Raw genomic sequence first — 25477 nt, 5'->3', positions numbered from 1 at the left:
ACTCTAGTTCCCTAAGGCCTGTACTTGGTTTGCAATCCCAGAGACAGGACCTAATCTACAGTTAAAGAACATTTAGTTTGGTTTAATTCAATCATGCATTATAAAGAAATGCAATGTGTCAGTTCAAATATCAGGGACCTTGAGCCCCTGAAGTACTCTGGTGACCAAATAACATCATACAAGAAAATAGAATGACAAGGAAGATTTTTATTACTGTAATGGTAGTACCAGAAATATGGTTCTGTGGACCCCAATGGACACATCTTACCTCAGAGAAGAAGAGGGACAGGATGATAAGGCTGATCCAGTGGATAATGCTGGCAAATTGAAAAGCATTGGAAACTGTTGAGAGAAGAAACGGGACAAATGTTAAGTTCTAAAGAGGAGCCCGCAAGAGACGATCCAAGAAATCAAGGTGTTCCTATATCTCTGAGGTGAGCCTTCAAATTAATTTAGATTTTAAAAAATAAACTCAAAATTAAAAATGTTTTTAGCCTCTGTAGGTCAGTGTCCCGGTCCTCTCATTCAGTGGAGAAGCAATACTTTATATTCTTTAAGAAAGTGTAGCAGAATGAAAAACTTTTTCTGACCTGAATTCATTTTGAAGTTTCACCAATATCACTGCTCTTACTGTTTCTGTCTTTGACATTCTGTCCATCAGCATTTTTAGCTCTATCAATATCTCTGAGTCCATCCATCAATCCACAGTGCCAACCTGTATTTACTCTTGTCCTGCGCCACTAATCTATCTGTGCACTCTCTCACTCACTCCCACCTTATTGCCCACTCCTCTCTTTGTCTTGCAGGCATGGCAGCAGGCAAAGCACTCGATTACAACAGATCTGAAGTGACTAGAGACCCACCAGTCCCTGCAGCGAGACTCAGGTATCATCAGAGCTGGACGCTGGCCAGTAATCGATGGGGACGTGTGCCTGCTGCCATAGACAAGAGACTTGCTTCATTATCACCTCTCTCCATCACTCTCCATCACAACTATTTACCATCCTGCTCCACCAGCGCCTCTGTGAGTGGCAAGACTGCACACAGCAGTGATGGAAAGAGTGGACACTAAATGCATACACATGATTGTGGCGGAGCACACAAGGCCAGTGGTGAAAGAAGCACTCAGATCCTTTTCTTTAAGTATCAATACAGCAATGTAAAAATACTTACAGTAAGTAAAGCTATCACCAAAATATATTTAAAGAATCAAAAGTAATGTGTTCTGGTTCTGTATTAAAGTGGTTCCTGACTGATGTATTGACATTATTAGATTGTTAACACTGATGCATCAGTGTGTAAGTAACACCAGTAACAAGGTAGAGCTAGTTCATACAGTTAGGCATTTTTGTCCAGTGGTTTAAAGGCTTCAAATGGTCACAAGATCAATCTAATGTAATGGGTCAAAATATCATTAACGGAAAGAAAAGGAAAAATGGCCACAAAAATCTGCACTACTTTTCTCTGATATTGAAATTGAAATATTGAATACTTTCCACACTTTTGGGCTTCAAAATGTTATTTTAAATAAAATCATCTCAGAATTTTTGATGGGAAACTAACAAATCATCATATGAAATGTGAGAAAGGACGTTGAGTAAACACTGTTTTCCAAGAAGTCACAAGCCAAAAAGGTTGGGAACCACTACTTTAATAATTAACAATGTATCGTATATTATTATATTTATAATTTTTAGTCTTTAATAAAAAAAAAAAATCTGAAAATAATTTGTAACTATAGCTGTAAAAGAAATGTAATCGAGTGAAAAGTAGGATATTTCCCTCTGAACTGTAGTAAAGTTGATTTATTAGATTGATTTAGAAATTCTCAGAAAAAACACAGTTGCCCTTCCTTATATCTCATTATGTCGACCATGAAAAGGCATAACCTCTAAACTTTGTGTCTTTATCACGGGTTTACAAATATACCAATGAAGATGTACAGCACAGAAGATTAACATATTTAATTTTGGAGAAGAAATTCTCTTGTTCTGACCCTGTCGACGTGTAGGTAACATACAGTGCAGGAACAGCAGCAGTTGAGTTAGTAAAAGATTGAGTTTACTGCTCAAGGACACGACAGTACAGAACTCCCCACTGCTCCGGTGGAGCCGCTGCTGCGTGTTGCACTGGATGCCTCCCAGGTGTCTACGAGCTCCACACTGTGCACTGCTGGATTTGCATGCTCAGCAAACATCTTCTTAATTTAAAAAGAAAAAAAAAAAAGTCAAAATAGGAGAAATAAATAAGCAGCCATGCACACTATTTACATTGTAGGAGTTTGGTGTCTATGAGCAGCTCCAAAGACAGGAAAAGCACCACCAGGATGACACAGGCCACCAGGATACAGTTGAAGCCAGCGCTGAGCAGACAGACCTGCCACAGGGCCACTCGATGACCGCAACACGGCTTCAGCCAGTTGGACCTAAGGAGACAGAGCACAAAGAATGAGGTGGGAGTTTTTTTTTTATATATAAAATGGATTTGTATCTGTATGGACTCATTTATTGCATTTCTGTTAAACTTCATTACACGCAAAAGAAATAAAAAAGGTAACACGTCATGGGTTTATACTCAATAACTCAGCTTATTCTGTTGATTAAACAAGATAGTTCATCATTTCACTGCACATCTTCATACTTTCTGACAGCTCTGAATGAAATGTGCTCTTTGAATCAATGCATTGCCTTTAAATGAAGTAAAACTAAAGCTAATAAATTAAGAGGTGCAGAACTGCAATGAATAATTATACCGTCGCTCTACATGCATAAAGTGACATTGTTGAGTGAAAGGCTGAGCAGATATCTGAACTCCCTGACTTGGCCAACAGAGGGTGTTAGTTTACACTTATGAAAGGTGATGTCTGTATATATATAAAAAAAAAAAAATCCAAGCAAAGTTTGGTGGTGACGGCCGGAGCAAAAGGGTATATGTGATCAGAGACAGCATTGACAGAGACAGGGACAGTGAAGCTCTGTGAACTAGTGACTTGACCATCAGCTGTAAGTGTGACTGGAATACTGATGGACTCCTCTTTACATGGCAATGAAGGGAGTCACTGTAGAGGATGCTGCTTTCATGTTCAGCTAAATCAATGGCCTGAGACACCAGTGAAAGTGTGAGATATAAATAAAAATTCTAATTAAATTCAGTATTTTCAGTTAAATAGGCACATTAGTTAGCCAATTTCCTTCCTTTAACTTTGATAAGATGCTCCACATTTGAGAGAAAATAGTAGGTGAATATTTTGAAGATTGGAAAAACAAAAGCTCCATCCTGCCAGGCAGTGTGAAAGAATCCAGCATTTAGGCCATTAAAGTGTTTGGCAAGGTGGCTCAATGCTATTTTGAAATAGTGGGCTAGTCTTACAGACCAGCTACTACAAGGGCTGACAGTAGGAGCTGAGAGAAACAATGCCTCTCACCAGCTCTCCAGCTGGAGTGGAAAGTTGGCTCTGCCCACTACCTTTCCCTTCGCCCCATGCACTGGCATGGAGGAGACAGACGTTGGCAGAGCATTTCTCTCCTCTGATCATGTCTTCATTCTTTGGCGTGGCGCTAACACGAGCTGCAACAGTGGCAAAATGGCTCCATTTTCACTGTGGCTGCAAAACTGATTATGCTGCACTCATCACAGAAGAATTTGAATATTTTATCTGTTTTAATACCAGTTACAGCCTATTAAACCACATCACTTTCTCACTGAAACCGTTGGGTGAAGATGGCTCCTGTTGAGAGCTATCATACAAACGGAGCATCCATCATTACCTCAAAGAATAAAGGGAAGAAACAAATTATGCCACAATAAATGTCCTACAGATTATAAGGATTTTTTTGTTTTTTATCCCAGTTTCTTTTTCCTGAAAAGTAGATGCTGTGGGATAATATGAGGTGAGGGATTTCTTGGCTGGCTCCCTTTACAATCATGAGTACAAAACAGTCCTAGAGCATTTACTGTGGTAGATTCAGTGCTGTGTTAGAGCTACCCCCCAGGGGGAGACTTTTTTTTACGTGTCACCTCCTCGTTTCTGACATATCTGCTCCTGCTCAGTCACTGGAAGAGGCCACACGTGTCTTTTTTTTATTTCACATGCGTGGCTCTTTGGCTATTTGATCAAGGAGAAATGTTCACATAACCTGTTCACACTTGAATAAACCTTAAGCGACCTGACCATTACAGAAGACACATTACATCACTGAAGAATAAACTGCAGAAGATCAGAGTCGAACCATTTTTGTAAGATTTCCTCCCACATTAACACATTTATGTCATAATAAGTGAATTGTTTTCAGCAGCTGTCGAGTTGACCACGCCACCCTCCCATTGGTTTCTCAGAAGGACGTATTTGTTCAAGGCTGGAATGGGCAGAGCCACCATCCTGTAAACAATGCAAGGCTAATCTAATAAAGGCGTAATCATGCTGATAGCAATCATCTTCTTGGCTTTAGGTGGGGTGGCACAAGTAGGCAAGCTCCAGATGGTGTAGAATCTGCTCCGCCAGAGTCTTGGCGAGACTCTGCGGATGCCAGGTATCGTACCATCTTGTGCACCAGCCTGAATGCCAGGACACCTGGGCACCTTGTCTACGAGACACAAAATGGTGGACTACTTCATATATTTAATGCCACTGATGCGAAAACCCTTAAGCCATTGTAAGTGTCGGGGATTTATCTCAAATAGTGCAAATATCTGAACTCATTACACTGGAGATCTGGAACAAAATAGAAAAGTCACATACTGATGAAATGTTCTTGGAAGCTGTATCCATGAGCAACTGGACACTCTTCACAATTACAGTCTTTTTAACTAAAATGAAAGTCACATATTGTCAATATTCATCTCAGCATGTACATCTGCGGTAGTTAATTTCTCATGCATGCCAATCACACCCCACAGCATATGTTACCGAACTTAGAGGAGCGAGAATTTAAGCAAACACAAGCTGCTACATTACATCCTTGGTTTCCCCCAAGGCATTCATGTGCCACAAATAATAGCTGATGAGATGTGAAGCAGTTGCGAAAATCAGGAAGATTTCATTGTTCAAACACAAAGAGAATCTGTCCGTGAGAAACATCAACAAAATAAGAGCACCTCATACACTGTTTCACAAATGTAGTAAAAGGAATGGGAGACTTAAACAGTGAGTGAGTGAATGATCTCCTTCAGCTTTGCATCCAAATATTTACTTACTGCTACTGAACTGTTCCACCAGCGCAGTTGGAAGTTGGTGCCTTGCTGAAGGCCACCTTGACAGTAGTGGTTGAAGGTGAGGAGAGTTACTCATTCACCCTCTCAACCGAAATTTTCCATGACACTCTGGGGATTTGCACCAGTCAACCTGCAGTAATAACCTTCTCTAACCTTTACAGATTCATGGCTTCTCTCAACAGCACACAGTGTTTACCCAAATTCTTTCCTTTAGATCAAAGCGTTGGAACATGATGAATGGAATATACTGTAATACTGTGTGTAGCCAAAATGTAGTGTGTATTAGAATATATTCTAAAAGTGGATCACCAGAAATTGTTTTTTTCTTGTTGAGTCAGATAATACAAGTAAGACTGCAGTAAGACTAAAGAAAATGTGCTCTGGTAATTCCATGCATTTGAGTCATCCAAACATTTCACTGGTTCAAACAACCTCCATTTCCAGAGGTTATGGTTTAGCAGACTTCCACCATATGATTAGATAGTCCATCAAAGTGCATCTTATATCAAATGATTTCATGCTTCATTCAGCTGCTGCAGGGAAGCAAAAAATAAGAAAAAATTTACCAGAACAATAAAACTCTTTGAGGGGGAGTAGTAAAAAGAAATGGTAAAAGTGAAATACTCTACTCACAAACTTTATAAGGGTACAGTCTCATCAGGCTTTAATGTCTCCAGGAATCATGTCATAGTGCAGCCAGTCACAGTGAACATGCCTGAATGGAGTCTTGAAAGGGACTCCTGTAACAGAGCCATGGTCACGATTTTAGGTACAATGAGATCTTGAGTCAGAGTTCCACACCCGAGCCCACAAACTAACTAATAAAACAAATTCAAATGCCTGTTTAATGTCTCTCAGTAGAGTTTGAAAGAATGCCAATTTAGAAATTAAATTGGCATATACAGTATATATATCTATATATGAAGATATTTTAACTCTAAAACATTGCATTTTTGTGCCACATGACTTTTTAACATTACATTTTATAACATTTTTAAGATTGATAGTGATTTAACTACTATGTTTTGCCTTTAGTAATCATCATTATCAATAATGGTGTACAACTTCAGACTTCACTTGTGTGTTGTGCATTTGTTACAAAGAAATTTCCCTGCAGGGATCATTTAAGTTTTTCTGATTCTGAATGTTGTGGAAAGTTTGAGTGACTGTGTGCTATTTTTCACTTAATGTTTCCTGCATTGCCCCTCAATGTTTCCCAACCAATTTCTGAAATAAGAGTCAAAGTTGTTGGTAACTATGTCAATGCAACCTTCCTTTAAGGGTAGAGACTTAATAGTCACCAACTGGGTCACTTATACTCGGCGAAGCCACACATTTAATGTTGCCAACAATAAAAGACAGGCTATCCAGTGTTTATCCAGTGATGCCGATTTAACGGCAAAAATCATTTTCCTCTGACCTTCAATTTGAAAATGTGGTGAACTCTCAGGTTCTGAGCTTTGAATGAACTGTCTCCGCATTGCTGACTAATGTGGCTTTTTGTTTTGGGGCTTGGAGCGAGTGAGTTTAGTGCTTTTTCAACTGGGTGCTTTTGTATGTTGCACTTGCATGACTGATTTGAAATTTGGGCATGTTCATCTGCTGAATGAGCAGTTTCAGAGATGTTGGTAGCTGCAGGCAGTTTGGGTTTAGTCAGGTTTAATCTGTCCCTCACACAATCACACACGAGTTACTATTACTAAACAAAACACTCCTCAACAAAACAACCACGCCACTATCCATCTGCGACCGTACTATATTTCTGCTAGTGGAAGTTGGCAACCCTACACACACATTTAGCAGGCGAAAAAAGCCATCAGCAGTTGTTGTGTGCAGACGGGACCGGGAGAGGCTGCACAGAAAGCTGCCGGGGCCGGGAGAAAATGACAGGAGCTGCTGCCCGCTGCAGGGACGGCTAGTGGCAGCTGGATGAAATCGGTCTGTTACCAACCCCGTGTCCTCTGAGGCTCTCTATTTTATGGAGATACAGTCTGGAAGAGAGGTAGAACCTAGGAGTCTACGAGGAGCGTCACCACTTTCTGCATTCACTCGACCTCAGATATCAGACATTCACTCTTATAAATGTCACAACTTTTCATTTGTATATTTTTTTAATCAGATTGTCCAAAATTGGGGTGGTAGCTCGGGCGGCAAGGCATTTTTAAGGGTGGCAGCAGCCACCCGATGCCACCCTGGTAGAGCTGCCCCTTCTCACTATACAGCATGTCCACACATACTTGAAAAAGGCCTCCATCAGTTTATCTGTTTGTGGTTAAAAGGGAAAATAATAGATTCCCGCCCCAAAACTTCCCCCATCTACTAACAGCGCCTCACTTGTTCACAGTGCATAGTAAGGTAGCATCCTGGCCAAGATCACATCTATCATCTGAGGATATTAAAATGAGTCAACAAGGCAATAAACCTGTGAGTTACAATCTGCTCGGCATCGATAACATGCATCTTCTGTTTACAGGCGAAATGCGCCACACGAGCCAGTGCATCACACACACGCACGCTCTCACACAGAGATGAATATGTGGATGTGAGTTCACAGGCAGTGTGAAGACTCAGCCTTGGTACGAGAAACAAATAGAGGCTAAATTCAGTGAATGTGTTTGTCCTTACTTCATGTCATGCCAAAACTAGCCCAGCCCAGAGGGGACGCAGTCAGACACTGCTGGTGACACATGCAGTATATTAATGAGTCTTATTAAAGCAAGAGAACAGTAGCAAATGTTGTTTCTCTGACCCACTCGGCCCTGACGGCCTGACAGAACCACCTGGCCCGAGTCACTAGTAGACAAGCACATACAGTGGACAAGGTCACCTCTCAAACTGGTGGTTTTCAAACTTGTTTTGGCTGCACAGATTTTCACATTGACAATTTTCACAACCTAATACTGATTTACTGTTCTTTCTTCATTTGCTCTCCCTCCATACCCCGTCTCTTCCTGTATATTCTTTCCGCTGCCGGTGTGTATTGAGCAGGCTGATATAGCTGTCAGTGTTTCCCACTGCCGCTGAGATTGAGCGGCACTGGACAGGGGAACAGAGGAGGGAGATTAAATCAAGGAAAGTAATCGATACCAGCACGTCGAGTGAGCCACCAAACACTGGGACTGTCAGACTCACAGCACCTGATGGTCTCATCGGATAAAGAACTCCACTGGAGTGGAAGGGGAGATATTGCTTAAACATTTATTCATCCTTAGTGCAATAGACAGCAATAGAGAACAAGTCCAACAAGAATTTCTACTTCTCTCAGTTTTTTTTTTTTTTTTTTGTTTTACCTTACCTCTTATTCTGCCACATTGATGCATCACCAGCAACTACAGGTCCATTTGAAAAAATACAATTTGCACAGTTGCTTGACATAAGCAAGCAACACACACACACACACACACATTAGTACATTACTGTAAGGTCAGGACTTTTATTTAGTCCCACTTTGTACTGAAGGAAGTGTTACAGGTGTCGTTTCAAGCTAAATCTGCTGATGGCAAATTCACTCTCACCTGACAAATATGACAAAGCAGACACCAGACATGCAGCATCCTATCCTCCCCTAGAGACATACGTGTCTCCAGCAGGCTCCACATTTCAACAACCAGTGCACACACTCACAAACACTCACACTCACACACACAATGCTTCATGCTAAAGCAAGCGTGGAAAAGGGGGAGTACCAACTAAGCATAAAATACATGCTGAGTTTCCCTGATGCTGTCAGATTGCAGGTAATTAATTTTACATTTGAAAGGTTCCCCATTACCAATGCCTGTGCACCATTGATCACAACACATCAGCAGGGAAGAGGCAAGCCCCCGAACTCCTGCAGCATTTTCATGGGAAACACAACCAAAAGAATATATGACTGACTTTGGAGTCAAGATCTAAATCTGCAAGGTAGCCGACTGACTTCTGCTCAGAGATAGAGTTTTTTTTTTTTTTTTTTAAACTTACACTCTGTCAATAGCTAAAAAAGAAATTTGACAGGTGAATTATTAGCACAGTATTTACCTTCTCACATCAACAATATTGTCAGGCAAGCAAATTATTTATTCAAATAGTTAATTTGTTTATGTGCTGCAGTTACATAACAGCTTCTTCCAAGTCAAGTCAAGCCAGCAACGATGGCTGATACTGTACGAACTGTAGCTGGTTAAATAAAGATTGCCGCACTCCAAGTGTAATATATGTGAAGTGATCTAAAGCTGTAAACTGTAACTATTGTCAGTCTGGATTCAGAGGTTTCACAACCTGATCAAAATCCTGGTGATTCCAGTAATTCATTTGTCATTAATTCATTACACTGAAAAAGAAAGAAAAAGATTCTTAGCACATTTTTGATCATTTCCCAAATGTTCCCACCGTCTTTTAAATTGTAGATGTACATGTACATGTACATGTGGATAGATAGATAGATAGATAGATAGATAGATATAGATAGATAGATAGATAGATAGATAGATAGATAGATAGATAGATAGATAGATAGATAGATAGATAGATAATATTCAACATGTAGCTAGATGCTTGCCGCTCTTCATGTGCACAACACAGTGAACAAAGGCAACTGGTGTTCAGAGTTTCCTCGCAGTCCTGTGGGAGAGCTGGGGAAAGACTAATTTGTATGTTACAGGGGGACAGGAAGGTCAGTGTGTGTGTGTGTGTTCTGTATTCTCTGTGTGTATATTGCTTGTGTGCATTCACATGTGCGCAGCCAGTCCAAGCCAGCTTTGATCGGTGTACTCTTACTATAGACTGCAGTTAGTTATGGATCTCAGCTGAGGCGACTGAACTGAGTAAATATAAAGCCATTTTGGAGCTCATTTAAGATGCAGCAAAAAAAATAAATTAAAAAAACAGCATTTTGACTGCACGGGCAAGAAAGACTAATGAGACTGAGCATGGTGCTTTCAAAACAAGACATTAAAATATTCCTTGGTGAACAGAGTTAAATGAACATAGGCATCAGGTTTTCTATAGCAGCTGCTTGGTCATTGATTCACTCTAGCACTGCTGTAATCTAGCACTGACAATCTTGCAATGTCTTTGTAGGACTTTCTTTATGTACCTGTCCTTAACATGATATATGTGTGACAGGTGTGTGTTAGGACAGAGTGACCAAACATACAGTATAACCCAGGTGCATTAAATCACTTCATCCTCGTCAAGTTAAGATTTAATCGTACAACCAACCAATACCCGCCTTCCAGAGTTGACCAGTAATAGCGAAGTGTAAATGGTGGATTTTTTTTTTTTTCTTGCAGTTGAACCCCACTGTCTATGGGCAGCTGGCAAATATTTTAAACCCTTCAAGCTAAACTATCCCGCATACCAAGCCCACACAGTGTGAAAACTGTATGTGTGTTTTGGGGGTGAGAGGGAGGTTTTAGTAAACTGTTGTTGTTAGCCAGAGGTAAATAGAGACAGATACTTACATCTGCACCAAGGCCGTCAAGCTGGCCTCCACTAATAGGTTTTTGCTCCGGCACTTGATCCCTTTTCCGCTTTAGCCAGAAAAGCAGTCTCTCACTTTTCATGCCTGTGAATATTAACCACTCTGCTCCTTCTCTCCTTCTGATTTGGTGGCTGAGTGTGAGGGTACAGTGACTATTTGTGACTATCATAACATTATCAATACTGTATTTTGTGTGGACAAGAGTGACAGAAAGAGTCATAAAAGTTGGTAAAGCTAATATCATGGCAGACAAACTGCAACACAGATGACCTGGATGGGAAAGTGTAAACGGGGGCATGTGCACCACTAGTGTCGTTTTTCTATTTAACTGCATCATTGTTTGTGGATTTGGGCATTAAAACTGTAAATGTTGTGTCGAAATATTTTTTAATGTAGTGTTGGGTGCATTTAAAAGAAGAAGAGAGGTGGGGTAGGAGGGTAAATTGTAGAACTCATATGAACACATAATTTTGAAATCACAAAATAAAAGCACAATGTCTGCATGTTTTAGATTTTGGGGAATCACATAAAAGGTTTATCCATGTCCATTTGTCCTTGCGACATACAAAAAACATCTATTTGACAAACAGTGAACATTTAGCATCTAAACTACATGGGCCTGCAGCCATCCCTGTGGCAGAGGAATTACGAAGCCTGGGAGAGAACGGGTCACTCCCTGCTCGTCATCATTTGATGTTTTTACCTCCTCGACTAAAGTTGCAGTGCCATGTAAAAATGAAGGGATGGACTCACACGAATCTGTTTGCTCTGCTTTCGAGAGAGGTACAGTGTTACAAATCCCGCTCTCACAAGTGGCCCTTAAGCTTTCCCCAAATAATGTTGCAAGCTGCACAGTGGATCTCAGATCTTAGGTTTCTCTGCTAAGTCAATGCAATTAATAACAGGTGATTTAAAAACCCCTGTTATATAAAATGTCACAGTTCTGTTCAGGTTTAGGCTACAAAAGTCTTGGAACCATTTTCACCACAAAATCTCGGTAGTGATTGTGTGACGAGGGCCGTGCTTATTTTTTTTCCATTCCCCATTTTCTAAAATTTGCAAATGGGCCAGCAGTTATTTCCAAAATGCAACATTTGGACCCTTGGCCTAAAGCTGGTGGGTGGCAGAGGGTAGGAGCCCTTGTCCCGCACACCCCACCCCTCCAACCCCCCTTGCTCACTACAGATTTAGATGAACCATCTGGTGTTGGTACCTAACCCTGGACTCCTTGCACATTTGGAACAGCCGTATCAGCAACATATGCTTCTGTCTCCGCGTCTGGCAACCACATACCCATCACCGGGATGGGAGGTGACATCATTCCAATGCTCAGGTGTGCACTTTTAATGGCAGTGGAGCCAGTCTGGCAACTTGAATCATTAGACTTTTTTCACAGTGCACACAGGTGTTATCCTCTCCTTATCCTCCGACAATAATAAGCCCAGGTAGTTTCCCTTTTTCCTCATCACACTGTCAGCATCATACTCTACACTGTGACCTCTTTATTATACCTTTTCATGTGCACATCAGAGCTCAGATGTTGACTTTAATATACTGTATCTTCAGGCTCTGAGCAGGTATTGCTGCAAGTGTCAGGTGCCTGGTATTTTAGTTGAAGGCTCCACATTGTATTTCTCCAGTAAACAGAGTCAGAGTTGTTGTTACATACTTTTTGTTTTGTTGTTTTCAAGGTTAGTCCCTTTTAAATTTGTCAGTTCAAAATGTGTTTGTCCAGTGCTACAGTATACTAGTCTAATGAAGAATTAAGTTCCATGTTTTAGAATTTTCCAATTGTAGTAAAATAATGAATTAAATGTAAACTTCCCAAAAGCAGATAATGAATTCTGACTAAAAGCAGCAAGTTTGATATTGTCATATATTATGGAACTCTATTTAAAGATCGAATCACTTTTGTGATTGGTCCAGTTATCATCAGTGACTATTTAATTGCCAGTTCAAACCATCAATGCAAGCTTCAGATGAGGCCAGGACCTCCAAATCTCGCTCGCTGACATTCTTTGTTACACCCGATGTTTTTTTTTTTACCCCCCCCAACAAAGTCACACACCAGCAGCAGCCTACACAAATACAAGCTGAAAAGCACCAAAAGAACCCTTCAACCTAAAAAAAATAGTGAGCAAACAAACAAAAGCAGCTTGATGACTAGGGGGAGAGTGGGCGGCCATGAAAGTGCTGAACACAAGCCCATGCCACCTTGGTCCTCCCAGCATTATTCCTAGACAGGAAGATGGATGGGCCCAATGCTATTAATAACTACACTCCACTTACCATGGCGCCAAAACTGCTAACACTGCAACTGCCCCCTGATGCTAGCTAGAACAACCACCTCCCACAATGTCGCCCACATCTCTCCTGATAGGAACACAGTGTTAGGCAACAATACAGTAAAAGGGTGCTGGAAATCTCCAACCTGTCCACCTATCTTCACCCTCACCACAGAACCATGAACCTGGAAGCTCCTGAGGGCTTGTGAAGGTGCCTCTGGTAGTTTAGGTCAGCGTGATGTGCTGACAAGTGTGCACAATAAGAAAATATGGGATGATTCTTGGCATTTAGTTGAGTTACAGTGCAGATTGGTATTCAGAACGAGAAGGTACACTTTGTGTGAAACCAACGGCAGAAAAAGAGAAGAAAGATGAGATAGTGAGTGTGGAAAAAAAGGGTAAGAAACTGAGGGAATAGAAGGAGAAGCAAGAAAACAGAGAAATACCAGGAATATGTAGAAAGGTGGTGAAAGAGAGAGAACGAAGAGAGGAGCTTCTAAATGTGCAGAAGCATCAATGAAGGAACACTATTGTTCCTAATGAGGTGTGACAGCCCAGTATAAACTGGAATATGAAGTGAACCATGATTACAGAGGATTAGATAACAACCACTACGCAGTGCAGTGAGAAAGCTTGTCAGGCCTGGCCTTGTTTCCCCTCTCTCTTTCTAAATGTATAAATACTCTATGTGCTGTGTTTCTGTTCATGCGTGCGTGCGTGCGTGCGTGCGTGCGTGCGTGCGTGCGTGCGTGCGTGTGTGTGTGTGTGTGTGTGTGTGTGTGTGAGTGAGAGAGAGAGCGTGTGTGTGAGTGACTACTTTGCCGTCATGTGAAGTGAGGGCAGCACACTATATACGAGATAGCAGTAAGGTCAGCTCCACCTTCACAATGCTACAGGCTATGATATGCAAACATGGCTGACAGTAGGTGCTTCATCACACAGTGGCAGCTTGACACAGGAGCCTTTTCTCTTGATTAATCCCCTCTGCTTGCTTCCCGCTATGAAACACGCTGCAGCCTTACATTATAGGCAAACCACGATAGCACAAAGCTCTGTTTGTTAAACGCCATTACAGCTTTTGAGTTGTCTCTTGCTCATAACATGTAAATATGCTTTTTTTTTCTTGCTGTTTTTCTCTGAGTGTCTATTTCAGGCAAAAAACTGATAACTTCTACTTCTACTTACTACAGTAAGTTTAAAATATGCTACATGCAGCTACATTAAATTTGATGTTAACTTTTAACACATTACAACAGAAAGTTTGCATATTTTTCATTTACACCCACTTTCTTTTTGGAATGAGTAGATGAGAAAAGTTTTGCTGACAGCGAGACATTTCCCAAACTACCCAGTGAAAATAACTTTCCACCCCTCACCCAATGAACTGTCACCATGTTGATGAAACACCTCTACCGTGGCTGTGACATTCTTAGTTTCAGGAGTGCACGCGCTCCGTTCTGCCAAACATCACTACAGAGCATGCCTAAACATTCTCCCATGCACAGCTTTCTTCATGACGCTCCTTCACTATCTCAGAAAACCAATGAGCCAGCTAATGCAGGCTGGTGGGGGTGGTGGTGGGGTAGGCAGGGTGGAGCAATACACTTTCCCAGGTAGAGTCAGCGGAGCAGCCAACAGATTCTTCTCCCACATACGTTTTCATTTTGATGGCTGTGGATTGCCGTCCCACCGTCTTGCCTCCTCTCAACTTCACTTCATCATTCCACAAAAAAAAAAGGTTCATTTCCTCAATCTCATTTTCCAAAAGATGAGTTTTGCAATCTGTCTCTCTGCTAGATGCACTCCAGCCTTTCCTCCCGCCATTCTGAAAGCGAACACACATACATGGGCCTGACGGTGCTTACATACTGTTATGACCCGACAAAGTACACTCACAGGTAAGCTAATCTGAAAGCGCTGATTTAAGTAACCTGCCCACTGCCGCATTATACATTGTAAAACATGATGATGGTGCATGGGCGTGGCGTCCATGAATGTCATCTAAGGAGGCTAATGGCCGCTGTCTGTTTGAGAGGTAGATCAATACGGTAATGAGGAGACGGAGGCATCGGCGTAATCACCGAAAGCCCAGCGGTGCTGAAATCCACAGAATAAAATAGAATTGGGACCTAGAGGGAAGCAGACTGACTGACACATTCAGTGAGACGCTCTCTCGCTACATCGCCCTGATTCTAATGACATGGCCTTAATGTCAGAGGAGGCCTCCCCTCTTCTCTTGTTCTCAGTTTTCCTTTTGCACTGCTGATTCTCACCAACTGAAAGTGTTGTATATTCTCTCACAGGTTGGTGAGACCTATAAACAGCATGCCTTCTTGATAGTTCACCTCTATTCTCACAAACCAAGAGCTATAGGAACATCCTAATGAAAGTTTCCAATACAAGGCCAGACACAAGGCCTGATAATAATGATTAATTTGAGGGATTAGTAGTGGCATTTAAGGTATACTGGAGATGTAACACACACATTACTGGAGCTCATGCCTGGTGGATTTAAATGGAATTTCATTAAAGCTAAAAGAAAGAATGATGACTTTTACAACTCCCACTGGCAGCATTTTTACAGCCAGACATTTCGCACTAATGACTTGAATATGAAATAGTGACCCCATCGCACTAAGCACAGTTTGAGTAAATTGAGCTCACTGGTAAAATAACCCTCACCGCAGTGACTGGTAAATCTGTTGTTAGAGCTGCTTGCAGCAGGGGTTCACACAGTTTTTCAGCCTCAGAGACCACAAGGAGAAATTTAGTCTCTTGCCCTCGGACCCAAGCTCATTTAAACATATTGGTAGTCTTGTTTTTGTAATTACTTAACAACAGCAGGCTCGTGACCCAGTTATCGTATAAATCATAGTTTCAGCAGGCTTACAGGTATTTCACAAATTGAGCTAGAGTAGGAAATGCCGCATGCATAATTCATCACTGTACACTAAAGTATTTCCCATTAACAGCAACCCAAGACAGTGAGTGAATGACATCAACTCACAGTCTCATTAACTCACATCTATCCGTTCTGCATACAGGGATGGAGATACATGCCATCACAAACCCTGATATACGACAGGACACATGAGGGGTGTACTGGTTGCGATACAAGCACAGCGTGAGCGTCAGCATCGCCCACTGTTGACGGTGCGTCTGTGACATCCATCTGTTTCTGGCCATGACTGGCTAACTGAAGGGAACCAATGGAGTGAGACCTGATTTGGTGTCAAACGGAGGACTTGGATGAGATACTGTGTATGGATATTGGGTGTGTGTGTGTGTGCGTGCATGAACGTGCATGCGTGTGTATGTGTTGGAGCCTGTACTACAGCTTATGGTGTTTATGTGCATCCTAGTGAGAGCTAGTGCTAAGAGCCAGGTTTGAGTCACAGTTGCTGGACAGAATGAGGAGACTGGACAGGGAGTAGGTTTTGCATGGTGGAAAAAAAAAATCTGTTAATATCGTGACTAATCAAAAGGACAGCTGTGATGTGACCTCATATCCATATGCCACACAGTCATGTTAATGCAGAAAAAAAACAAGAACCACAACCAGCAGTTCAAAAGTTTAACATGACTTTAACTGTAATTACTATGCGGACACTCATCTCTAAACCTGTTTGACTGTTCCAGCATTTTCCTCTTTTTGATATTTTTTATTGTCTGTATAATTCATTTTTATCATTTTACATAATGTTGCTTTATAATAATCTTGAATTTTAAGTTTATGGGACCTTTTTCATTAAGCTTGAGACCCATATTGCACAGGGTGCAATGTTCCTCGTCACGCATCCAAATTCAGTCAGAGAGAAAAAAAAAGTCTGAATTGCTGAATTGTAAAAACATGGAATGAATCATAAAAAACATGTACAAATCAGTCGAGAACTGTCTGTGACAATTTGTAGATTTCAAATTAGACTTCAAACTGTAGACAGTACTACATCAATGATATAATTAATTGTGCTGCACAACGACCTTAAACAGCCTCGCTCTGATCAAACATGTGACACAAAATACAGTAAGTGCATGTGACATCATGTATAGTTAGACAAAAGACTTACAACAAATTAAGTGTGTGATATTATCGGCTCCTGGCTCATGCGCTGTAAAATGTCACTTACAATAAAGGCTCCTGTTGTCAGCAGGCAGGAGGAAGAGGGCGGGTGCTTTAGTCTGAAATGATGAATTGATCTGAGTTAACTTATGGATGCTCGACAACCTAGAGGTTGTCACTTAATGATAAATCGACGTAATACCGAGCAACGGGGACAGCAAGTCAAGGACTTGGGGAGGGAGACTTAACGCATGATGGATGATAATCATGCATACTATGTGGCATTTATGCAAGTGTGATGGGGCGTGTGTGTGTGTGTGTGTGTGTGTGTGTGTGTGTGTCCGTGTGAGAGAGAAAGCACAAGGGAGAGCACGAGAGAGAGAGAGAGAGAGAGCGAAAGAGAGAGAGGGAGAGAGAGAGTGTGTCCGTTTGTGTGGTAGATGGGCTACGATGGTAGATGGTTCAGTTCAGTGAGGCTGCTACATTTGCAAATGTCCTATCATACTGAAATATTGTATCACAGAAACAGGAACTATGGTGATATGTTGAACAAAAAGTTGACTAAGTGGTAGTAAGTCACTAAATATTGGCCACAAAAAGGGTTTGTAAACGATTTTAGTTTGCATTAGAGTGCAATCATAGAGCGCAGTGGAAATAAAAAGTGCATTCAAATAAAAATGGAGGACTTACAAGAAAAACGAATTGTCAAAATGAAAGCACCAGAAGCTGAGGTATCCTGACATTTAATCCCTAGTATGGGTCCATAACTACTGAATTCTACATTTCCCATAATGCAACCCAAATTTGCGACAGAAGCTTTGACTTTGGAGAGCTCCCTCCAGATCCACAGAGATCATAAGTCAGCTCTTTTTTCGAGTAAACTGAACATCATGTGTAAAATCAGTTTACATGCATATTGTCTCAAGACCGTGACAAACTACAAGTTCAGCATCTTACACAAAGGTTAACAACTGGGGATTGTTTACGGCAGTCAAAGTTTTCCAAAAAATGTCTTTTATTATTGCAATAATAATTTAGCTTTATTAAAACTGATGAGGCGACATGATGTATATGAAATGGATAGAATAAAAGGTACAATGTGTGTAGTAGGTACACTCAGAGGACTGATAATAGCACACACGACGTCCCTCCTGGAGGTCGCAGCTCTCCCACGCTTCCTAATTGCTCATGACTGCACAGTGACAGCTCCATGCTGGACACTGGTGGTGGTGAAAATGTTACATAAATTATCTGTGGTCAATATGATCTTTCTTTACAATGTTTTCAGTAGAGACAATTGTTCTGTGCAACTTTAAAAAACACTTATGTCTTCTCCTATTTCATTTCAATCATACTCCAAGAGAGAAGACATATTTCCATCTAGCTGGCTGACAGTGTCAGCATATATTCCCGTCATACCTGGTTTCCTTAAAGCTGTCACGTTCACCTGTATGTACAGTATGATGCACGTCCATCTCCTAACACCTTCCATACTCCCTCTGCAAGAGGTAAAGATCAATACAAGCTGTGCACCTGCTGTCTCTCTAAGCTTCTTCTGAACTCTGTCACTGCTGACAGGGAAGATCAGCAAAGTTTGCATTGCATCAGGTAGCTCCAAAGTACTATAAGGAGAGTCTGAAAGGTGGACACCTCCATAGCAGAGCTGTATGTTTTGATACGACAGGTAAGAATGACTAGCTTACCACTGCTGTCACTAGCTTTTAAGTCTGATGTTTTGGTCAATGTAATCACCTCGGGGTGAGAATGACGAGCTCTGAATACTGATTTGTTTCACTGAGCTAATTCACTCTGAATCATTTTTCAGATTATGCACATAAGTAGCTACTCTACAACAACAGTACTTGACATTAAGGTATACTGTTTTCTTTTTTTTACATCAGCTACCCCTTAACCTATTTTCAATCAGATGATGCCTCAGTTACAATGTATTTTCAATTAAATTGGAAATCACCCTGTATTAGGTTTTTTGAGGATTCACGCCAGAATACAAAGGCAGCACTGATGTCACAATACTTACAGATTTTATTAGTCTTTATTTTTGGTAAGTGAATATCATAGGTGCTAGACGGGCAAAATGGTAAGGCTAATTATAGCAGATAAAATGCTCAGTTGGCTCCCTTGACTGTAATGTGTAAAAAGAAAAAAAGAGCATTATCCTTAACTTTGCTTGTATCATGAGTCAAGAAAAAAATGGCTTAATATACCAAATTAGGAACCAAAGCAATTTGATGAATCCTCCAGCAAACAAGCAACACTCTGGCCTTCTGTTGTGATAGCTTGAGTGTGATCAGCTATAACAATATGAACAGTGACTGAGAAACCGAGAAAGAAACACAAGCTCTGCCAATCATATCAATTCACAATATCTGTTGAAATCACATTATTCATTACAATATCTCGGGCATATGCACCAACTTTATGCTGTGTAGCAAAAAGCTAGTTGTAGTCGTTCACATGTGGCATCAGTGATAATTCAGACCATGAGAGTGAACATCAGGAAACTGAGAAGAGGTGAAATCATTTGAAGCTAGTGGGCATGGGTGAAGGGGTGATATACAGGTAAGAGCAATAATATAATCATTTACGAAAATCTGGATAGTTTTTCTTACAAACATACACGACGTGCTCAAGGCAGGGGAATGATAATTACTCACTGGCATTCAAAAAGAAAGCTTGGTGGGCGCTGTGGTGAAAAGAGGATGTGACATAAGAGATAGGTGCTTTTCAAAAGAGTGATATTTTTAGTTGATTTTGGGAATCAGGTTTTTTCCTAGTTCCCTAAACAGACTGCAGGAGTTGTTGGCTCAACACTGACTGTGAGTGTGATTGTTCCACTTTTGTGCCATAAAAACACTTTAAGAATAGTCACTTAGAAAAAAAATACCACCAATGTGTGATTCACGCCTCTCTGTTGCCAAATTGTGTAGAGACGATTGTGTAGAGAATTGTTGTCTAAATGCTGTTTGGAACCAATACATGATCACATGGAGTGTCACTCACACTTTCCACAGAGATGAACCATGAAAGCAAACAAAGTAAAAAATAAATAAATGTATGTATCACATAGAAGAAATGCTTTCCATACAACAGTAGTTGCACTCACCCCTCTCTGTTTTCGTCTTCATCTGCATTGGAAAGCAGCTGTGATCCAGCCAGCGAGAGGTCCAGAGCTGCGAGGGGCAGATCTCTGTAGCCAAAACTCACCAGCTGGACTGGAGGAGCCAAGCACTGGTTCTCATCCTCCACCGGCTGGGAGATGATCTCCAAGTCTGACAGACCTGCCTGCTCCGCTTCCCTAGTTACATGCCAACACCAGCAGAGAGACAGAGGACCCACACACACAGCAACACAGGAGACAAACAGGACAGAGAAAGACATACATTACTATAAAAGAACAACCCCTTCCACATCGTCCACACTTAAATAATTTCTTTACATAAAGATGGTATATTTTTGATGAAATAAATCATCTTCAACAACTTATCAATATTCATCAAGAATCATAAAAATAGCAAATAATAGCTGATGAAACATACATGTGTGAGCACAAAAGCAATGCAGATAAAAATGCAAAACACTTTGATAATTATTCAGCCAAATAGCAACGGGGAGCAAACGCAAGGTCAGAGAATGTTACACCCAAACATCACCCGGGAACTATTGAGTACTCATACGATCCTCCGCTGGTTAGGACCAGAGGAGTTGCAGGTGCAGTGCCTTGATCAAAAACAGTGATTTACTGTGTTTGTTTATGTGTATGTGTGTGTGTAAGTGTGTGTGTGTGTGTGTGTGTGTGTGTGTGTGTGTGTGTGTGTGTGTGTGTGTGTGTGTGTGTGTGTGTTGCGACTGTCTAGATTTTCTTGGGCAGGCTGGAAATTTGAGCCATTGTCATCCAATAGTAAATAAGCTTAATTCACAACAACATAACCCGAACAACCCGAACACAAAAGAACTTGAATTGTTGAATTGATGAGAAAGGGAAGAGAAGTGACAGGAAACAGACTGAGGACAGCTGATAGTGAGAGGTGAATATTACTTGATATTTACAGTGTTCACTGCACATACATTACATTACCCATTACATTGGGAACAATGTTGTAATGATTGCTGAAGTTAAGATTCCTGTTACTGCCAGAATTTGTATAATAGATTTTGTAAATCATATATATACATTATCTTTTTAATTTTGATCAAAACAATTATTTCAAAGCCACACAACAACTCATCCTCAACTAAAGTAACCATAGCTACATTATCTAGAAACCTAATGTTAGGTAGCTCTAAAGAGGGTCATTTCACTATATTAACAGACACACATAATAATTATAATTAAAGTGAATGTTAGTGACGAAAGTTTTTCTGGCCTTGGACAGGTCGCCAGTCTATCACAGGGCTGACATATAGAGACAAACCACCGTTCATGCTGACATTCACACCTACAGGCAGTTTAGAGTCGCCAATTAACCTAAACTGCATGTTTTTGGATTGTGGGAGGAAGCCAGAGTGCCTGGAGAAAACCCACACAAGCACAGGGAGTACATGCAAACTCCATATATGGTAACACTTACACGTACCAAATGTAATATTGTTTTGCTGTGTAAACTAAATAGGTGAGTTGTGATGCCAGTCACCTTGAGATGACGTCCACAGTAAATATTGTATACACATGACAAAATAAAACCGACAAAAACATTGCAAAAAAAGAAAGAGAAAACAGAGGGGACTGCTTATTTGACCCACATACGAAGGGGTTAACTGAATCAATGATAAACAGTAAATCAAGATTCATTTTTACATTCCGATGTTTGGATGTACATAGGTGCCACAGTCATTTAGTTTTTCCATTGATTAGGTTTTAATTGGTATTTGCAATGAGGGCTTTGACCGATTTGACATAAAATTTTTAACATGAGATAAATTAACTCACAAAGGAAAGGTTAACCCAATAATCATGCTTATACAGGGTTGATATCAGCAAACCATCACCCCACACCCTCACCCAGCCAGAGTCTTTAAACTGTAATATCTAAACACATCGAGGCAGCTCAGTTGTGGGCCAGCAGCATGTAACCCAGCGTGCCCACAAGCCCCAGTTGTGTAAAAGCTGGGCCATCTCAGTAGAGCGTGGAGGTGGAAACAAATGCTGAGTGCAGCTGCAGACTGACTGTGTGTGCCCTGTGGTGTGTATTTTTAGACCAGAGCAGATGCTGGTGTATCATGTCTGCTGTGACGTCATCGCCTCTCCCTTTGTCAGCTGAGTGGATCCCCACTCTCCTTCAAACGTCAAAGGAAGTCAGAAAAAGGTAGATCGGGAGGGGAAACTATAGAGGAGTGGGAGCAAAAGGGAGATGGATATCGGGGATTATACAAGGCGGACATGGGAGGGCAATAAAGACAAAAGAAGCTATGAACAATAAAAGAAGAGGAGACAGACTACAGATACGAGGCTGAAACCAGAAAGAGGCACAAGGAGAAGTGATAGTGGTGGAAAGAGGAGTGCAAAGGCTCAGGAGGAGGACTGGAAGTGAGATGTGGAGGTAATTTGCAAAAGTAAGAGTGAAGAAAAATAGAAAGAAAAGTGGAGAGGAAAAGGACAGTGGAAATGTAGAGGTGATAAGACAGAGGAAACAAGGTGGTGAAAAAGAGATGGTGCCTCCATTTTCTCTTTTACCAAAGGAGAAAATTAATAAGAGAAAAAGAACCTTCAGGAAGAGGATAACACCAGTAAAGATTTGCTCCAATTTGCTCCTTCCTTTTCAGAAAGCCACAAGTCTTGTGTTACATGCAGTTTGTACACCAGGTCTGTCAACGAAACACAGAGCAAGTACAAATATCAAACTCTAACTTACCAGAAAAACCATATGATACTCTTCAAAGGCCCCATATTGTAGAAAGTGAGTTTCCGTTGTCTTTTTTTATTATAAAGGGTAGGAATAGGTGCTATATAAATACTGTGAACGTGTCAAAGTGCATAATCCATGGACAAAATGCACACAGCCCGTTTTTAAAAACTGCGCCTTAAAATTAGCCATCAGGACTTCAATGACTTTGTGATGTCACAACAAAACAGTCACCACCCAAAACTATGGCTGAAGCAAGGCCCACCTGGAAACAGCATCCAACCTTGCAGGAGTGTTTACCTGAAATCTGTTACACTATATTTTAATTTCATCACTCAGAAAACAGACCTGTTGTTGCTAAAGCTCTGGGAAAAAGAGAGGAAATGTAAAACTACTCTGAAATGCTTTTTGGTACTTAAAACCACAAATATATCTTCTATGGATAACAAAACTTAAAACACCAGAAAAGTGTAAAATATCAGTCAGGTCACAAACCCTTGTGTGCAGCATTTGTTATCACATGATATAGCAGGTTATTGTCTATTTTGCCTCATGGCTGAGACACTCATAAAACACAGAGAAAAACTCTGAAGTGATTGTGGTAATGGCCGTGTGTAGAAAGAACATCTAGCAGCAGCCATTTGCTATCATATACACAGTCATATCCAAACTGCCGTGACAGACAACACTGAGTGACCTAAAACATTCACAGGAGAGGCACGCAATCTGACGGATAGGCATACCTTTAGGAAAGGACAGACATGCAGGCAGATAAAAAGATAACCCCACAAAGACACACACGCACACACACATACGCACACAGACATACACACACACACATTCCATGACCCCCATCCCAGGCCACAGCCATGGTTTATTAAAATATACAGTGATAATGTCAATGCTAAAAGACCTTTGATGCAATCTGGAGTGACCTGAGCTGTTGGAGGGCATCCTTATCTATGTGAATGGGTGTAGGGTGTGTGTGTGTGAAGCAATCAAGCCACCAAGGCTGATCCGATCAAGACTCTGAATCAGTGCAACCTTAAGACTGCAGTAAAGCAGGAACCAGCCAAAAACTAATTCCCAATTGAAGCACATATAAAATATTAACAAACATAAAGCATGACATTTCCCTGCCCTGAAAACTACAAGTTTGACAAGGTAAAAAAAAAAAATCTGGGGTGTGGAATTAGAAAGCAGCCTGCTCCTCATCTGTGCTTGGGCTGCAAAAGCTGCTATCATCATAACACACAAAAATATCAAATATCTGACCAAACTGTCAGCAGTTGAGTTGAATTGTGGGTGATGGAGTCACTTGGTTTTGACAAGGTCGGAGAATGTCTGTCGAGATTCTCAGTCATCCAGGTCATGATTATCCAAGAAGAGTGAATCGAGATCAACTGGGCTCGGCTGTACACTACCGGCCAAACGTGTTAGAACAGCCCGCACTTTTCCAGTTTTTGTTGAAATTTAAGCAGGTCCAGTGAAGTCCAGTGAATCACCTTAAATGGTACAAAGGGAAACAGTAAACTGCCCAAGCTATAAAAAAAAACAAAAGTAAAACATGTATATTTCAAAGATTAAGATTCAGAGATTAAGAAATTGGTTCATTTATACCTATCTTGCCATGATGGAAGCAAATTATACCTTAAAAGTTAATGCAAACAAACAGGTGTCCTGGCTTTTGTTAATGACTTACAAACTCTCTGTCTGTGCAATCGCAGTGTTAGAACAAACTGTGTTACTACATCCTCTGATGCATTATTAGGACAATAATAATACTGCAGGAGGTAGTACTGTATATTGCTATCAGAATGGTGAGAAAAAGTCAAGTAACAAAGGAAGAAATCAAGACAATGACCCAAAACATTAGAAGAAAAGAACCAGGCGGTGGCTTCACATGATAAAAGACCAGCACAGTCTCCAGACTTAAACCCCGTGGAGCTGGATTGGGCTGAACTGGGCAGAGGGTGAAAGCAAAGCAAACTACAAGTGCAACACATTTGTAGGAACTTCTGCAATAGGAGTTGGGATGAACTTTCTGAACCATATTTGATTTCCACTGAAGAAAGAACACCACGAGTGTGTTGAGTCAAAACTTTCGATTAAATTTAGGATTTCAGATTCCATGATTCCTTTTTTTTTTTTTTTTTTTTTAAAGAATCTTCATTATTTATTTGTTCTATGCTTTAACTTCAGAGAACAGAGAGACATGATTTAATCTTCAGTAATGCCTGGAAAAATATAGGTGTTCTAAAACTTTGGAAACGAAACTAAACCAGTAGTGTAGATACTCCTCTCATCCAAGAGGCTTCTTCTGACTGACTGGTGGGGAGACCCAGGTATTTAACCTCTGTGAGGTCATTATCAAGGCCAGTGATGTCACTTGGTTCGTTAGTGCTTGTGGCTGTTGTAACGACAGTCGTTAAGAGTCATTAGAGTCACCTAAATTACTCTAACGACTGTCGTTGCAACAGCCGCAAGCACTAATGAACCAAGTGACATCAGTGGCCTCTATAACGACCCCACAGAGGTTAAATACCTGGGTCTCCCCACCATTCAGTCAGAACTGAGGAAGCTTTTCGGAAGAGAG

At 40.9% G+C, this 25477-nt stretch overlaps 1 protein-coding gene across 1 annotated transcript in view; it reads right to left on the bottom strand.

Annotated features, from left to right (window-relative positions):
* LOC130172530 (transmembrane protein 266-like) overlaps positions 1-25477 on the bottom strand; it is a 47605-nt gene that overhangs the window by 12847 nt on the left and 9281 nt on the right. Inside the window, exons 3-5 of the mRNA XM_056381317.1 lie at positions 20145-20336; positions 2271-2425; positions 269-342 (exon numbers count right to left, since the gene is read on the bottom strand). Of these exons, the coding sequence (XP_056237292.1) occupies positions 269-342; positions 2271-2425; positions 20145-20336 (421 nt within the window). The remainder of the gene's footprint in view (positions 1-268; positions 343-2270; positions 2426-20144; positions 20337-25477) is intronic.

Source organism: Seriola aureovittata, chromosome 1 (assembly GCF_021018895.1).
Source record: "Seriola aureovittata isolate HTS-2021-v1 ecotype China chromosome 1, ASM2101889v1, whole genome shotgun sequence".
In the NCBI taxonomy this organism is placed as follows: domain Eukaryota; kingdom Metazoa; phylum Chordata; class Actinopteri; order Carangiformes; family Carangidae; genus Seriola; species Seriola aureovittata.
This window is presented reverse-complemented; position numbering and strand designations above follow the sequence as displayed.